We start from the raw sequence: 16587 nt of genomic DNA, 5'->3' as shown, positions 1-16587 counted from the left end.
CTTGGTCCTGGGATGTTCCTTATCTGGGATTTTCTTTGCCCTGGGATGTTCCTTACCTGGGATTTTCTTTGCCCCGGGATTTTCTTTGCCCTGGGATGTTCCTTACCTGGGATTTTCTTTGCCCCGGGATTTTCTTTGTCCTGGGATGTTCCTTATCTGGGATTTTCTTTGCCCCGGGATTTTCTTTGTCCTGGGATGTTCCTTATCTGGAATTTTCTTTGCCCCAGGATTTTCTTTGTCCTGGGATGTTCCTTATCTGGGATTTTCTTTGCCCCGGGATGTTCCTTACCTGGGATTTTCTTTGCCCCAGGATTTTCTTTGTCCTGGGATGTTCCTTATCTGGGATTTTCTTTGCCCTGGGATGTTCCTTACCTGGGATTTTCTTTGCCCCGGGATTTTCTTTGTCCTGGGATGTTCCTTATCTGGGATTTTCCTTGCCCTGGGATTTTCTTTGCCCCGGGGTGCTTCTGTCCCGGGATTTTCCTGCCCTGGGATCCGCGTTTTCCCGGCGATGCTGCTGCCCTGGAATGACGATTTCCCGGGAGATGCCTGCCCTGGGATGCTGCTGCCCAGGAATCCTTACAATCCCAGGTATTCCCTGCACGCTGGGATGGAGCAGCCCAAGCAGAGCAGTGCCCAAGGCCCATCCTGAACAGCGCTGTCCCCTGAGCTCTGATTCAATCCCCCACTCCTGGCAGCTTTGGGGCAGAGCCCCCGGCTCGGGTGGGACAGTCCCGAGGTTTGGGATGACCTGGGGTGCCACCGTCCTCACAGAGCTTCCCTAAAAACTCAGCCAGGGTCAGTAAGTGGGGATGTGTGAGATTCAGGGCACAAATAGCCGGGTTTTTTTCTGCCTGAAATGACTGAGATGTTCCTCTTTCCTCTGCTGACCAGTTTGCTGTTCCTGCCAGTTTTCGGAAAGCACAACAGAGAGTTTTTAGGGAGAACTGGGGTTGAAAGCCAGCTCTGAGCTGTGGTGCTTCACAGCTGCTTTCATTTCAGAGCTCGAGGGACAGCCAGAGCCCCGGGGCGGCAGAGAGGGTGGCCCGTGGCCCTGATGAGATTTTGGGGGTAAGAGCGTGAACAGGCCCGGGCTGGTACCCCACAGACACCTCCTGTGTACTTCAGTACAACGTCCTGTGGGGCATTTCAGCGCCCTCCAACCAGCCATGCTGCTTTCCCTCCCTGCTGTGCAACCTGGGGGGGGGGGGGGGGTTCCCATTAATTTCCCCCATTAATTCCCCTTAATTTCCTCTTTTTCTCAGCTCCGAGCTGGAGTTGTTCCTCATCCTTTACTCCCATCACAGTTCACGTCCTCTGACCGAAGGCTTTGAAGCAGGCTGCTTTTGGGGCTGCTTTTTGGGGCTGCTTTTTGGGGCTGCTTTTTGGGGCTGCTTTTTGGGGCTGCTTTTGGGGCTGCTTTTTGGGGCTGCTTTTGCCCGTTGTCTCGGGTATTTCGGGCACTCTGCCGTCAGCAGCAGCTGTTTGCAGGCTGTTGACACAGCCCCCAGGCTTAGTGGAAGGCAGAGCATTTCCCTGAAGAAGCTGCTGAGATTGCTCATCCTGGCACTTACGAATCACCTACAGAAGGCACCGCACGAGGAGGTCCTGGCCGAGCTGAGGCACTGCTGCAAGGCTGGAGGCCACAGACCCTGGATTTAAACAAAACCAGGGAATGCTCATTAGAAAGGTCTCGCAAAATGAGCATTTGGGATTTTCTGAAAAAAAACTTTTCTACTTTACAGTAAAATAGAAAGTAGTAAAGAGGGGGAGAAGTAGAAACCCCAAAGATCTGTACATACTATCCCCACTTTTTAGGAGCTGGTAACAGGAACTCCTCTCTCTGCAGGCACCAAAATGCCATTTCCATGGATCGTGCCCTCAGCACTTTGGTTGGTGCTGCAGCTCACGGCAGGTAAGAGAGGTTTCTTCCTACGCAGCGATTATCTCAGATGAAGCACTCAGCCTAATTAGGGTGGGGTTTTTCCAGCTTCTACTCCAGGTGCCAGTGAACATCTCCCTTTCCGGAGTTAATAAGTGATGCAGGGAGTTTGTTTGGTTTTCAGTTCGAGGTAGAGCCGTTGGTTTTGTGAGAAAAGGCACCGGGACAGGCAGAGCTCATGAACAGGAAAAAGTCACAGAATCCCAGAATTTGGGTTTGGGTTGGAAGGACCTTAAACCCCATCCAGTGCCACCCCTGCCCTGGCAGGGACACCTCCCACTGTCCCAGGCTGCTCCAGCCTGGCCTTGGGCACTGCCAGGGATCCAGGGGCAGCCACAGCTGCTCTGGGAATTCCATCCCAGCCCCTCCCCACCCTCCCAGGGAACAATTCCCAATTCCCAATGTCCCATCCATCGCTGCCCTCGGGCACTGGGAGCCATTCCCTGTGTCCTGTCCCTCCCTGCCTTGTCCCCAGTCCCTCTGCAGCTCTCCTGGAGCCCCTTCAGGCCCTGCCAGGGGCTCTGAGCTCTCCCTGGATCCTTCTCCTCTCCAGGTGAGCATTCCCTGCTCTCCCAGCCTGGCTCCAGCCCTGCAGCAGCTCCAGGTCCTTCCTGCACCTCCTGCCACAGCTCTGCTGACACAGGCACTCCCAATCCCCAGCAACAGGAGGCTTCTGGTAGTTTTTACCTGGGGTTTTCTGGGATTTTGGGGACTGGGAGCGATCCCGTGGCTGCTGATCCCAGACAGGTCCCCACGAGTTCCTGTGCAGAGCCCGGAATTTCTCCCCCAGACATCCGGGGAGGCTCTTGCTCCTGTCCTGCAGCAGGTGAGGGCTCCTGCCTGAGGCTGTTTCTCCCTTCCCCTTGCAGGATGCTGCAGGAAGGGGGCGGTGAGCGCCAGCAGAGCCGCCCGTGGCGCCGCAGAGGTCTGCGACAAGGGCAAAGTGACAGCCAGCCCCTGCTGCGCCATCCCCGGTGGCACCAGCGTCACCCTGTCGTGCCAGCTGACAGCCCCGTGGGGCTGGTGCTGGGCAGCGATTTTCCTCAACAGCTCTGAGCAAACCCGAGCCCAGGGAGGCTCAGTGAGCAAAACCTTCCTGGTCACTGCCTACGGCAGACACAACTTCATCTGCAAATGTATCTGTGGAGACAAGAAAAGCATCGTCTGCGGAATCGATATCCACTGTGGAAGTAAGGAAAATCCCTTCTTAATCGCTGCTCCGAGTGCTTCATTACTTGGCACAGCTCCCCTGCGGGAGAGGGAAGCCGGTTAGGCACTGCCGGGGGGTGGCTTTGTCCAGGACTGCTGCTGCCCCTTCCCACTGGGAATATTCCTGGCTGGAATTGTGCAGCTCTGTTATTCCTGAAGGGAGAGAGGCCCAACAAATCTGCCTGCCCAGAGCAAACAACACCCTCCCTGCCAGCATCCCCTAAAATGTCTCCTACCCGCATCTTTGGGGAAGAGCCGCCGGAGCCACGGGGCAGCCTGCTCTGGCTGGAGATGTTGGACTGAAGGACCCTGAAAGGTCCAACCCAAACCAGGCTGGGATGTCAGGACTGACAGGAATTTCTGTTTCAGATCCTCCAGACGAGCCCAGGAACGTGTCCTGTATCCAGAAGGGGACGCGGGGACATGCCACCTGCACCTGGCACAAAGGCAGGCTCACCTACCTCCACACTGCCTACAGGATAGAGTAAGTGAGGGCGTGAAAATACAATTAGTGCCTAATTATCCCCTGCAGCAGCTCTCTCATCATGCCCTGCAGCTCCCTCGGGGTTCACTAAAGAGGCTGTGCCAATCCATCCCTTTGGAAAGGGAACCCTGTCCCCACAGGGCTCACCCTGCCCCACGTCCTGGGGGGACTCCCCAAACCCCCAGGGTCCCTCCAGGACTGGCCCTGTCCCCAACCCCCAGGGCTCACCTTTCTTCCTCAGAAAACCCAACCAAACCTTTCCTCCTGCTCCAGGCTCTCCAACGGGACCGATGCCTTTTCCTTTCCAGAAGAAACTCCCAGTCAGGATTTTGGCTCTGGGGCTCTGAGCAAGCTGGATTTTGACTCCAGCTACACCGTGGTGGTTTCTGCCTCCAATCAACTGGGAAATGCCTCCTCCCAGCCACTCACCTTCATGCTGATAGACATAGGTAAAGCACCACTCCTCACCTCTCAGCCAGCCCCGGACCTCGGGGACACATGGAAATATTCAGGACCTCTTGGAAAAAAACAAACATCCATCCATCCAGCCTAAAGCAGTATTCCTATTTTCCACCTAACCCCCCTTCCGAGCTGTGCTGCCTCTCCGAGCCCTCTCTGTTTCTCTGTTTTGGTGCCAGTGAAGCCACACCCTCCCGACTTCTCGGTGGAATTTGATGATTCCTCCGCCACCAACTGCACCATTTCGTGGCACGACGAAGCACGAGCGCAGCACTACAGGCTGAGGTATCGTCCCCTCGGCAGGCAGAGCTGGAGCACGGTAATCCCTCTGGGATTCAGGGAATTATGGAGCTGCTGGGGAGGAAAAAGCTCCGGGGAGAGCTCAGAGCCCCTGGCAGGGCCTGAAGGGGCTCCAGGAGAGCTGCAGAGGGGCTGGGGACAAGGCAGGGAGGGACAGGACACAGGGAATGGCTGGAAGCTGGAAGAAGGTGAATTTAGGTGGGATATTGGGAAGGAATTCCAGGCTGGGAGGGTGGGGAGGGGCTGGAATGGAATTCTCAGAGCAGCTGTGGCTGCCCCTGGATCCCTGGCAGTGCCCAAGGCCAGGCTGGAGGGGTTTGGAGCAGCCTGGGACAGTGGGAGGTGTCCCTGCCAGGGCAGGGATGGCACTGGGAGGGATTTAAGTTCCCTCCCAACCCAAACATTTGATGTTCCATGAAGTTTTTAGTGTTAAGTGGCAAAAAAGAACATTTTCCTGGGAGCTGAGCCTCGTAAACAGAGATTTCCCTATTGGCACGTAAGAAATGAGGGATTTTCCAGATGAAGCCCTGCAGGCCTGATGATTCCTTGGAGTTTCTGGGGCTGCCTCAGCTCAGGGTTTGCTCTGCTGTTTTTAAATCTGTGTCTGAGTTTGTAACTCAGCCTCTCGCTGCCTGCAGCCCTTGTTTCCTCGGGAGTGTAATACCAATTTCTTCATCCCCACTGAAGGTCGAGAGCTTCAGCAGGGAGAAATATCATCTCCAGGGGCTGGAGCCCGACACAGCCTACGAGTTCCAGGTGAGCTGCAGGATCCTGCCCGGCCGAGGGCTCTGGAGCGACTGGAGCAGCAGCCAGGGCAGCACCCCAGCAGCAGGTAAAGAACTGCTCTGCCCTAAACCCAGCTCAGGGCTCTGCAGCCACGGCAAAGTCCAGCTCAGGAGGCCAAACTGCTGCTGGGCTGCTCTGGGCAAACTCCAGGTCCAGACCTGGAGCCAAGAGGGAGAAGTTTCTGTAAGAAAATTGCTTTTTTAATGAGCAAACGGTGAAGCTGTTCCAAAACAGGAATTTCCAGAGCTCCCTGAGAACAGCGGGAGGATTTGGGGGATGGAGTGAGATGATCTTTGAGGTGCCATGCAAACCCTGTAATTCTGTGCTTCTCTGCTCTCCTGCTTGGCTTTGGCTGCTCTTTTTTTGTGAATTACTGCCAGCCCATGGGGCTGCTGCTGTTCTGACTCACCCATTTCCCCTTTCCCCTGTGACAGCAGCAGTTTCTATAAGAGGCATTGATTGATTCGGGAGGTGTGAACTTTTCCCTGCCTCCCCCACCTTCCTCTCAACAGTTTTCTCCCCTTTTCGTTGCACCCTGAGTTTGTGGCCGTCACCCCCACCCTGCCCGTGGGGTTTTTAGCTGATCTTTGTGCCCTCGGAGCAGGTGACAGCAAGGGGAGGCTGCAGACAAGCAGCTCTGGGTGCATCCTCACCGCTCTGTGTTGCAGGAGCTGAAGTTCTCCACAAGTTGTCTCCTTGCAAGCCCAAAATTAAACCTTTCCAAGGAGAAATTCCTGTTCCTGCTCCTTTGCTGTGTGAACTGCCAAAAGCCTCGCTCACGTGGTTCGCAGGCTTTTCAAATCCAGGCTGGAGGGCAGCAGGTGCAACCCCATATTCAGATTTTTCTGCTCTGAGCAGCCAATGCTCTGGTTTTATTTCTGCTGCTGCTCCTGCAGAGACAACAGAAACAGAGTTTCTGTTCCAGCCACTCTCTGCAGTCACTGCAGGACAAACGTGCTGACCTGGACGGGTTTGTGTCCGTGCTGCAGCCCTGGCTGTTCATCAGCTGCCCCCTGCTCCAGCTAGTAACGACTGGCACTAGAATTGATGGGTTTGTGCTGCTCGGGGTGCTTGAGGAGCAAAGCTCTGTCATCCTCTGTCACCTCAGCTTTCCTTACCCACTCATCTCTGAGTCTGGGTTTCAGGAGCTCATCCACTGACCAGATCTTCCTGTTAAATGTCATTCTGGGAGGTTTCTTCAAAATACCAAGAGTTTCCAGTCAGAACTGTGGAAGGAACAGGGGTTTAAGCTGCCTCAGACGAGCTGTTAAAGGCATTTATTAGACAGGAAAATCCCACACATCCCCCACACGCCCTGATCCGAGGCTTCCTGTTGTTCTTGGATTGATGGAGCCAAGCCCAAGGACCTTCATAAGCCTCAAATTTATGCAAAGACAGGAGCTAATGCTGTGCTTTGATGTGTGGGTTCCCTTGGGAGCCATCCAGATTACTGAGGTCAGGACAAAGCCACCAGCAGATCCAAACTCCTCTGCTTGGGTTTATGGCTTGTTCTCCTCCTGATCCCCACCCTCAAAGCAGCCAAACAACAGCAAACCTGGGTTATCACAGCCTGCAGCACTTCAGGGGCATTTAAAAGATTAAATCTGAATTTTCTCAGGGGTTTTTACCTCCAAACCCCAACCATTCCCACTGCTCCCCTTTTCCTTCCCACCAGTGCCAAGAGTGACCCTGGACGTCTGGTACCGGCAGCAGGAGCTGGACTCTGGGCACCAGAACCTCTCCTTTTTCTGGAAGGTGAGTTCAGTGAAAGCCCATGCCTTGGTTTGGACAGCCAGGTGTCTGCTAAGGAGGGCAGGAGCCTCCCTGAAATGGAAAATGCAAACCCCCTCCCTCTGAATTGTTGTAATTTTGAAATTAAGGGGCTCTCAGGCAAAGATATGGGAGCAGGGATAACAGTTCTTTACCAGGGAAATTAAAAATACAAACGCAATAGTACAAAAAGGAAAACAAACCCCTGCCAGAGTCAGAGATGCCCTGACCCCCTGTGGGTCAGGGTGTGGCAGCAGTGCCAGCAGCAGTGGCATTCCATGGGGACAGCAGTGCCATTCCATGGGGGCTCAGCCCTCCTGCAGTGCCAGCTGTGCTTCTGCTGGAGCAGGATCCTGGACAAGGCTGGAGTTTTCCTCTGGAGCTCCAGGGCTGCTGGAGATGGGCCTGGGCTCCCTCTGGGAATGCAGTGGGGCAGAAAGCTGCTCCTCTGGGAATGCAGTGGGGCAGAAAGCTGCTCCTCTGGGAATGCAGTGGGGCAGAAAGCTGCTCCTCTGGGAATGCAGTGGGGCAGAAAGCTGCTCCTCTGGGAATGCAGTGGGGCAGAAAGCTGCTCCTCTGGGAATGCAGTGGGGCAGAGAGCTGCTCCTCTGGGAATGCAGTGGGACAGAGAGCTGCTCCTCTGGGAATGCAGTGGGGCAGAAAGCTGCTCCTCTGGGAATGCAGTGGGGCAGAAAGCTGCTCCTCTGGGAATGCAGTGGGCAGAAAGCTGCTCCTCTGGGAATGCAGTGGGGCAGAAAGCTGCTCCTCTGGGAATGCAGTGGGGCAGAAAGCTGCTCCTCTGGGAATGCAGGGGGCAAAGGCTGCTGTGGTGTCCCAAAATCTCAGATTGTATCCAGGTAGGAATGCTTGGCTCCTCCCCCTGGAGCATCTCCCATGGGATGATGGAATTTTCTCAGCCGTGCAGGGACACTCAGTGGCCATGGACAGGAGATAATTAATAATTAATGGCCCATGAACAGAAGAGATCTCCTGGAGGGAGGATGGGCTGTGGCAGAGATAAAGAAAACTGCCCCATGAACAGCAGAGAACTGCCCCAGCTCTGACAGGAGGGGATGGAACACACAGCCCAGGCTCATCTTGTAACCCAGGACAGCCCAGCAGAGGCAGCAAAACCCAGCCAGGTGAGAGGGGAAACGAAACCAGAGCCGGGTGAGAGGAGAAATGACGATTTTTAGGATGGCAGGGAAGGACTGAACCCTGGCAGAGCACAAAGGTTTCACCAGTTCCCAGGACCAAGGGTCCCCTCCCTATTCCTCCTCTTACTCATCAGCATTTTTCTACCTGCAGTTTCATGGAATGCCAGAATTATTTGGATTGGGAGGGATCCTGAATGTCATCCTGTTCCATGGGCAGGGACACCTCCCACTGTCCCAGGCTGCTCCAGCCTGGCCTTGGGCACTGCCAGGGATCCAGGGGCAGCCACAGCTGCTCTGGGAATTCCATCCCAGCCCCTGTCCACATCCCAGGGAACAATTCCCAATTCCCAATGTCCCATCCATCCCTGCCCTCTGGCACTGGGAGCCATTCCCCGTGTCCTGTCCCTCCCTGCCTTTATCCCCTGCCCCTCTCCAGCTCCCCCAGCTGACAGCATTTTTGGGGTCTGCTGGGCAGAGCTGGGGGCCGGGACCCCACAGGGAGCATTCCACACAGAATTTGGTTTAAAACCCACCAGAGTTGGGTAAAAAAATTCCCTGTGTTCCCCCTCCCCCATATACCAACAAGCACCACGCTGCAAGTGAAAGCAGAAATTCTCATGAGATTCTGTGACCCCAGAGGTTGTGGCTTCAGCTTTCAGACCTTTATCTTGCAGCACTTTCTTTATCAGGAGTGACTTCCTGCAGCATCATTCATAAGACGGGGTAATAAACTGCCTTTAGAAGTTTCACAGCAGCTCCCAAGCCAGGCTGACACTCAGGACCACTTCCTACCAAGGGTGTGCTCTTGTTCTGAGACAAACACCCAGAAAAGGGGCTGAAATTTTAATTTCAGCAGGTTTCCAGTGCCGCCTCAGTCCCGAGCTGCTGCCAAAGCACTGCAAACATTTTGGTTTGTGCTTTGTTTCGCTATGACAAAAATCAGCCAAACAAATGAATTAATCTCACAGAAACATCAGGAAACTGAGAGTACAACTGCAGGCACCCAGACCAGGGTGTGGTGCTCCACAGACTGTCAGAGATGTGTGTTCTGACTGGTTCAATTGAAAGAATTCTTTATGGTGCCTTTAAGTAAAGTCCAAGGTTTTCCTTCCAAGCAACACCTGCTCATTTTGACAAATCCAGCTGAGCAGTTGATAATATTTTTTTTTCCTCCCTTGTGAAAAGTGTAGCTTTCAGTGGGAAAAAAAAAAAAAGTTTGAATTCAGCCTCAGGGCAGGAAAGGTTTCAGTTCCCCAGCTGTGCTGCTGCTGCTGGAGCAGTCAGTATCTCACAGCAAAACTGGAATTGGGTGGGAAAAATAAATCCTGGAATGGTTTGGGTTGGGATGGAGCTTAAAGCCCATCCCATCCCACCCCTGCCGTGGCAGGGACACCTCCCACTGTCCCAGGCTGCTCCAGCCCCAGTGTCCAACCTGGCCTTGGGCACTGCCAGGGATCCAGGGGCAGCCACAGCTGCTCTGGGCACCCTGTGCCAGGGCCTGCCCACCCTGCCAGCCTGGAATTCCTTCCCAGGATCCCATCTAACCCTGCCCCGTGTCCAGGAAAAGCCATTCCCCGTGTCCTGTCCCTCCATCCCTCATCCCCAGTCCCTCCCCAGCATTCCCAGCTGGCAGCACCTTGCTCAAAGCCGGTGACAGACGCGCTTTCCCCGCAGGCTCTGAGCAGGTCGGAGGCAGGAGGGAGAATCCTGGGGTACACCGTGACCCTGGAAGCCCTGGAGCAAGGGAAGCTCCCGGCACAATCCCACCGGACCACCCAGACCAGCTTCTCCAGGGTCACCCCCAGGGCGGGCCACAGGGTGACGGTGACCGCCCACAACCCGCGGGGCAGCTCCGTCCCCGCGGCCGTCCTGACCCACCTGGGCAGCCCAGGTAAGGCTCCTGCGGGCTCGGGATCCCCGCGAGCACGGCTCTGCTCCGCGCCACCCCCTGTACGTGCTGCGCTCCCTCCACCTTGTGCTCACCTGGGTGAACTTCAGGCGTCTGCAGATCCGCTTTTCCCTGTGGTTCCTGCAGGTGAGCAGCCCCAGAGGGGCTCCAGTCCCTGGGATAGCCCCGTTCCTCCCCTGGAATCACGGCAGCAGCTCCACGTGCTCGTGCTTCCATCGGGGCGTGCTGTGCCAGCACCTGCCAGGGCCGAGCTGCGCGTGTCCCACCCATGGGAAAAGGCAGGAATGTCACTGTTCCTGCCAGCAAGCCCTCACCCTCCCCTCAGCGCCCCCTCTTCAATTACAATTCACTTTCATCCTTCCCACGGCGCCGAAGTGGAGGAGACCCTGCAAACCCCACGCACCGAAGGCCCCGGGTTGATTGAGGCTGCGAGAACCCCGTGCTGACAGCGGGTTTTTTGTTCTCCCCTGCAAGATCTGCCCCCTCCCCAGCGGGTCTCTGCCCTGGGCCTGGGGAACGGCAGCATCCTGGTGAGCTGGAGCCCCCCTGCCCGAGCCTCCCTGCCCGTCGGGGGATACCTGGTGGAGTGGGCAGAGCCCTGGAGGGAGCCACGCCTGCAGCCCCAGCACGGCTGGGTGAAGCTGCCCCCGTCCCACCTGTCCACTGTGATTGCAGGTAAATGCCACCCCCGGGCGGCCACGGCACCCAGCTTGGTTGGGAAATATTCTTAGCAACGAGTCAGGTGGGAATCTGGGCTCCAAGGCCAGGCTGGATGGGGCTGGGAGCAGCCTGGGATGGTGGGAGGTGTCCCTGCCATGGCAGGGGTGGCATGGGATGGCTTTAAGGTCCCTCCCAGTCTGGGATTCTATATTTCTATATATTCTATATATTTTCTGTCTATTTCTATATTTTTTACTAAAATCACTTACAGGGATCCAGGGGCAACCACAGCATCTCTGGGCACCCTGTGCCAGGGCCTGCCCACCCTCCCAGGGAACAATTCCTTCCCAATATCCCATTTCTCCCTTTCCTCTGGCAGTGGGAAGCCATCAATTTTCAGTTTAAAGCCCAGTAAGGCTCTGCCGGGCTCAGTAGATCAGAGAAAATTTCTCTCCCTTCTCTATGAAGGATCTATCAATAATCACAAGATTTATCTCAGATTTAAGCAGCTGCTGCAGTATTTCTGCCCTGACTGCAAATCCTTGAACAAGCAACTCTGCAGCTGTGATTTCTCCCTCCAGAGCACATCAGAGATAACGTCTGCTATCAGATCCACGTCTCTGCACTTTATCAGGACAGAGCTGGGCAGGCAGCTTCAGTCAGGGGAAACTCCACAGCACAAGGTGAACCCCGGGAACGTTGTCCAGGTGTTTGCAAGGCATTTTAAGCTCAGCTCTAACACCAGTCCTGTGTCTTGCAGCCCCAGCTGCTGGGCCCCAGATGTTCGCAACCCCCTGGGCCAGCGGCGTCCTGGTTTCCTGGGAGGAGATCCCAGCCCCCCAGCAGAGGGGCTGCATCACTGGGTACCACATCTACGTGCACAGGAGGGATGGGCAGGGCCAGCCCGAGGTCCATGGTGGGTGCCTGGGGCTGGAAATGCTTCCCTGCTCCCCTGTCATTGCTGAGGGTCTCCAGTGGGATCACTCTAAGTCACTTTCAGTCAGAAACTGTCAGATTTATCCCTGCTTCTTCTCCCTCCTCCTCTTATTCTTCTTCCTTCTCTTCTTATTCCTCTTTATCTTTTTCTTCCTTATCTTCCTCTTCTTCTCTTATTTTTCTTCCTCCTTCTCTTATTCCTTTTCTTATTCTTCTTTCTTCCTCTTCTTATTCTTCTCTCTTCCTCTTCTTCCTATCCCTCCTTTTTTTATTCTTCATTTTCTTTTTCCTTTTTCCTCCTCCTCTTCTTCTTCCTATTCCTCCTCTTACTTGTCTTTCTCTTCCTCTTTTTTCTCTTATTCTTCTTCCTTTTCTTTTTCCCTAATCCTCTTCCTCCTCCTTTTCCCTCTTATTCTTCTTCCTTTTCTTTTTCCCTAATCCTCTTCCTCCTCCTTTTCCCTCTTATTCTTCTTCCTTTTCTTTTTCCCTAATCCTCTTCCACCTCCTTTTCCCTCTTATTCTTCTTCCTTTCCTTATTCCTTCCTCCTCTTCCTGCTCCTCCCCTTCCTACCGTTACTCAGAGCCCCGTTCCAGCTGCAGGCAGTAAGATCCCGTGCCGGGCTCTCCAGCTCCATCCCCGTTTTCCCCGCAGCCGTTCCCGCCGGGAAGGCTCCTCTCTCCCTGCACCTCCCTCACCTGGAGCCCGGCGAGCGCCACGACCTCTGGATGACAGCGGCGACAGCGGCCGGGGAGGGGCCCCGGGGCAACAGCGACAGCGTCTGCCTGGAGAGTAAGGAAGAGGTGCCAGGGCTTTCCTTGCCCTTGGATCCCCTTTCCCACACTCTGGGAATGCTTTTCCTGCTCCCCTGCAGTCGCTGGAGCTCTCCAAGCGTTCTGAAGATCTCTTGGTGCCGAAGATTTGCAGTTTCAGCTGGGTTTAGGATGTGGAATCTTTTTCTTTGCCTTCAAGCTCCCTTGAAGCTGTGCCGAGATGTTTCCTCAGTGGTGAAGGGTGGTTTATTCACGGAGCACAGAAAGATTTGTGGGTTTTTTTTTCATCTTTTTGATGGAGCTGAATGGTGGCTGCTCTGCATTCCAGGTGCTGGGGGCTGGGTGACTCTGGTGCTCATCTGCAGCTTCTTCATCCTCTCAGCCTGCCTTTGTTCTGTGCCTCCAGCAAGGAGAGTGTGAGTGGATCCATCAGCTGTGTCCCAATAAAACCAGGATGGTTATCAGGAGGGATTAAATCCCACAATGGTTTGGGTTGAAAGAGATCTTAAATCCCACCCAGTGCCACCCCTGCCACGGCAGGGACACCTCCCACTGTCCCAGGCTGCTCCAAGCCTCATCCAGCCTGGCCTTGGGCACTGCCAGGGATCCACAGCTGCTCTGGGCACCCTGTGCCAGTGCATTTTAAAAATCTTCACTCCCATCTAATCTAAATCAACCCTCTTTTAGTTTAAAACCATTTCCCTTGTCCTACAGGATGGTCATGCCCCTTCATGAGCATGGAACAGTGAGGATTGCTCAAAATGAAGGTTTCAGAGTACATGAATGATAATAAAAACATGATGAGCTTAAAGGCTCTGAGCTTAAAATACACCTGCAGTCCGTAGATACTGTGAATTTCTAACCAGATCTTGAAACCAAACTGAAGGGGAGCAATCCCTGGGAATTATCCCCATCCAGCCAAGAGCTCTGCAGGTCCCTCTGAGGGCGGATCCACGATCACACCTGGGTTAATTCCACACCCAAGGAGCACAAGGGTGCTGCAGGTACCACCCGGGTGCTGCAGGTCTCACCATTCATGTTTTGAATTGCATTTATCCCCCCTGCAGGTTCCAGGGGCTCCTGTCCCTCCTCCTGCCGCAGTGGCAGAGCAAAGCCATTCCCGACCCTGCCAACGCCACGTGGGCCAAGAGCTTAGCAGCTACCAAGGTAAATTAGAGGGGTTTTTCCTTCTAATCCCACAACTTCATTAAAAAGAAGCAATTGGAGCCATGCAAGCCAGTAATCTCCCAAAGCAGCAAATCCAGCAATCTCTGGCAGCAGATAATCTCCGCTGGAGGAGACTGGAGGATGCGCTGGGCGAATTGAAGTCCAGAAGAGCGCCGAGATCTCCCGTTTCCAGCGGGAGGAGCGGCTGTGGGGAGCGAGTCCCGGGAGATCCGTGCCGGGATTCATTCCGTGTCCCCCCCGCAGGCGGAGCTGAGCGCTCCCTCCAGCCCCTTCCTGCCCTGCGGCTTCGAGGAGCCCGAAACGAGCCCGGTGGAGGAAACCTCGGCTCACCCTGAGCCCCCCATGCCCGGGGACAAGCTGGTGGTGGGCAGCGCTGGCAGCAGGGGCCACGGCGACTGGGCACCGGAGAGCCCGGCGGAGGAGCAGCAGCTCCCGGAGCTGTACCAGAGGCTGGTGGTGGAGGCGATGGAGCCCCCGGAGCCCGTGGCCGAGTACATCTCCAACCCCGGCACCCTGTCCCCGGAGCCGGAGCCTGCCCCCGAGCCCGACCCCAGCCCCTTCTCCGCCTTCCCAACCGCATTCCTGCCTCCTGCCCCCTGCTGCCAAGGGAATCTGACTTTGGATCGAGTGAAGCTCAGCGGCAGCTCCTTCCCGAGGTAGGCAGGGGGCGATGTGAGCCCGGCAAGAATTTTGGCACTTTACAGAGTATTTCGGTGTTTCGAGGTGAGCCCGGTAGGAATTTCGGCACTTTACAAAGGTGTTTCAGTGTGAGCTCAGCCTGGATTTTGGCACCTTCCAGAGTATTTTGGTGTTTCAATGCGAGCTCAGCCTGGATTTTGGCGGTTTACAAGGTATTTCAGTGTTTCAATGCGAGCTCAGCCTGGATTTTGGCACTTAGGAAATATGTCAGTGTGTTTTGATGTGAGCCCAGCCTGGATTTTGGCATTTAGGAAATATTTCAGTGTTTCAGCACAGCCAGTCCAGTCCCTCACTGGGACTATTATGAAATTATGAAAACATGCGACACCTCCGAGTGACAAAACCCTTCCCCAGTCACACCTCACCGTAGGACACGGCTGCTCCTCTGCACACTCTGCAGTCAGAGGCACAGCTGGGATGCCAGAGCTGGATTTTGGGGATTTTGGGAGCCCTTCCTGCAGCCTGGGCTGCCTCAAGCCCTGTCCTACAGCCCAGCCCAGGATCAGAGCTGGAAATCATCACTGGAAATCAAGATCTGCAAAAGGGAAGGATGGTCCAGCTCAGCACCTCTCGTTCCTCCCCTGGCACCAAGTCAGAGTCCCCAGTGCCACCACGAGGGACACAGCACCAGAGCCAGGGCCCCTTCCTTGCTTTGGTTCAGGGCAGGAAAATTCCTCACCAGAACTAAAAGCAGCAGGCAGCATCTGTACTCAGTCAAATGGATTGTCAAGAGGAATTTAAGTGATTTATTGGAGTGTTCTAATTACAGGCTGCAAGGGTGTTACACATTTAATGACTTTGTTTACCAGATGTGTGTATATAAATAAAATGTTGGAAATCTGAATTTGGCTTCCTGTTGTTTTCTCTGGTCAAGCTCCAGCTTTACACAGAACAATTAAATATTAAAAATAAAGCTGAAACATTGCAGTTAGAGATGGAATAGTCCAGGTACGGACTTACCTGGAGCATCCTCTGCATCCCCAAGCAGGGGCACGAGCTGCTGCTGCCACCATTCAAGTGCAGATTTGGGTATTGCCAAATACCAGCTCAGCCACTGCACTTTGGGCTTCTGAGGTCTGGTCCCACCTGTGTCACCTGGCTGGGTGACACCAAAGGAAAACATCTCCCTCAGAACTGGGTCAGACACCCAAAAAACCAGAACTTGCTGCCTGCTCTCCACGCCCTGCCTGGGAGCCACAACTCAGCCCCTCCAGTCAGCTCTGCAAACCAAACTGAACCAGAAAGGCAGATTAGGTGCCAAAAAAGGGTTTTTCTCATAAAGCACTAATTTGCCATTCATCTTTTTCTGCATGCTGATTTTCTAGCTCAACCTAAGGATAAGGGAACACTGGAATTCATTTTGTCCTCACTCCACAAATCTCCAAATCCATCAAAATGTGGGGATTCATGTCCAGCCTAACTCCAAGAGACAAGGATCAGACTCCTGTAACTCCAGCCTGGAAGTCTCCCAGTGATGTCCCTGAGCATCCCAGGAGGTGATTCCCCCCTCAGGACACCCTTTCCAGCAGGAATACCAGGCTTGGCTGTCCTGGGGACAGCCCGAGTGTGGAACCTGGCCAAGGCAGAGCAGCCCAGAGTGCCCAAGGCAGGGAGTTTGGTCCTTGGAATGACTCTGGGAAAGCAGCAGGCTGGCACAGCTGGAAGAGGCACAGCTGGAAGAGGCACAGCTGGCTGTCAGCGCTGGGTTTATTAAACCAGAGCTCTGTCTTTGCAAAGCCATCCCTGTGGGCACAGTTACGGGTGAGGGTGGGCTCAGCTCCTCCAACTGCTGCCACCACACATTCCCACTGATTCCTGACATTCCAGGAGAATCCATGGCCTTTCCCACACAGCTAACTCTTGGAACTGATCGATCAATCTCTCCCACCATTCCAGCTCTGAGGTAACTCTCCTGCTCAAGCCTTGTCCTTGCTCATTCCAAAGCCATTCTGCTCCACGCCTCCAACTTTCTCTGCTCTTTTTCCAAAGGATCAGAATTTAAAAGTTGCAGTCCCCCAGATCTGACAGCAGGAGCAAGCGAGAGGACAGAAAATATTACTGAAAGCAAGTTCATTAATTATAAATAACCTACTTGGGAGATGCTTTGCCAAGGCAAAATCCATCCTGAGAGTGGGAATGCATGCTGGACTTCTGGGACAGACCCTAGATGAGCCACTGTGAACCTCAGTGGTTTCATTTCCATGTGGTTTTCAGGACATTGTTTTTAAAAGAGCATGAAAATAAACCTTTATTTCAGTTAACACCCACCAATATTAAAGATAAATGTTCACAGTTTTAGTTCTTGACACAAATGGAT

General features: G+C 54.3%; 1 protein-coding gene across 1 annotated transcript; it reads left to right on the top strand.

Moving 5' to 3' along the window:
- Positions 1-999: 999 nt before the first annotated feature.
- Positions 1000-14787, top strand: IL12RB2 (interleukin 12 receptor subunit beta 2). Its single transcript, XM_053950734.1, has 15 exons — positions 1000-1071; positions 1850-1915; positions 2812-3132; positions 3521-3635; positions 3909-4084; positions 4274-4413; positions 5082-5226; positions 6856-6935; positions 9782-9998; positions 10491-10691; positions 11258-11359; positions 11437-11592; positions 12712-12799; positions 13451-13550; positions 13815-14787. Exons 2-15 carry the CDS (start codon positions 1858-1860, stop codon positions 14229-14231), a joined length of 2316 nt encoding a protein of 771 aa, XP_053806709.1. The 5' UTR covers positions 1000-1071; positions 1850-1857; the 3' UTR covers positions 14232-14787.
- The last annotated feature ends 1800 nt before the right edge of the window (positions 14788-16587 follow it).

This window comes from Vidua chalybeata, chromosome 9 (assembly GCF_026979565.1).
Source record: "Vidua chalybeata isolate OUT-0048 chromosome 9, bVidCha1 merged haplotype, whole genome shotgun sequence".
NCBI classification, from domain to species: domain Eukaryota; kingdom Metazoa; phylum Chordata; class Aves; order Passeriformes; family Viduidae; genus Vidua; species Vidua chalybeata.
The sequence above is the reverse complement of the archived record's forward strand: the minus strand, read 5'-3'. Positions and strand labels throughout refer to the sequence as shown.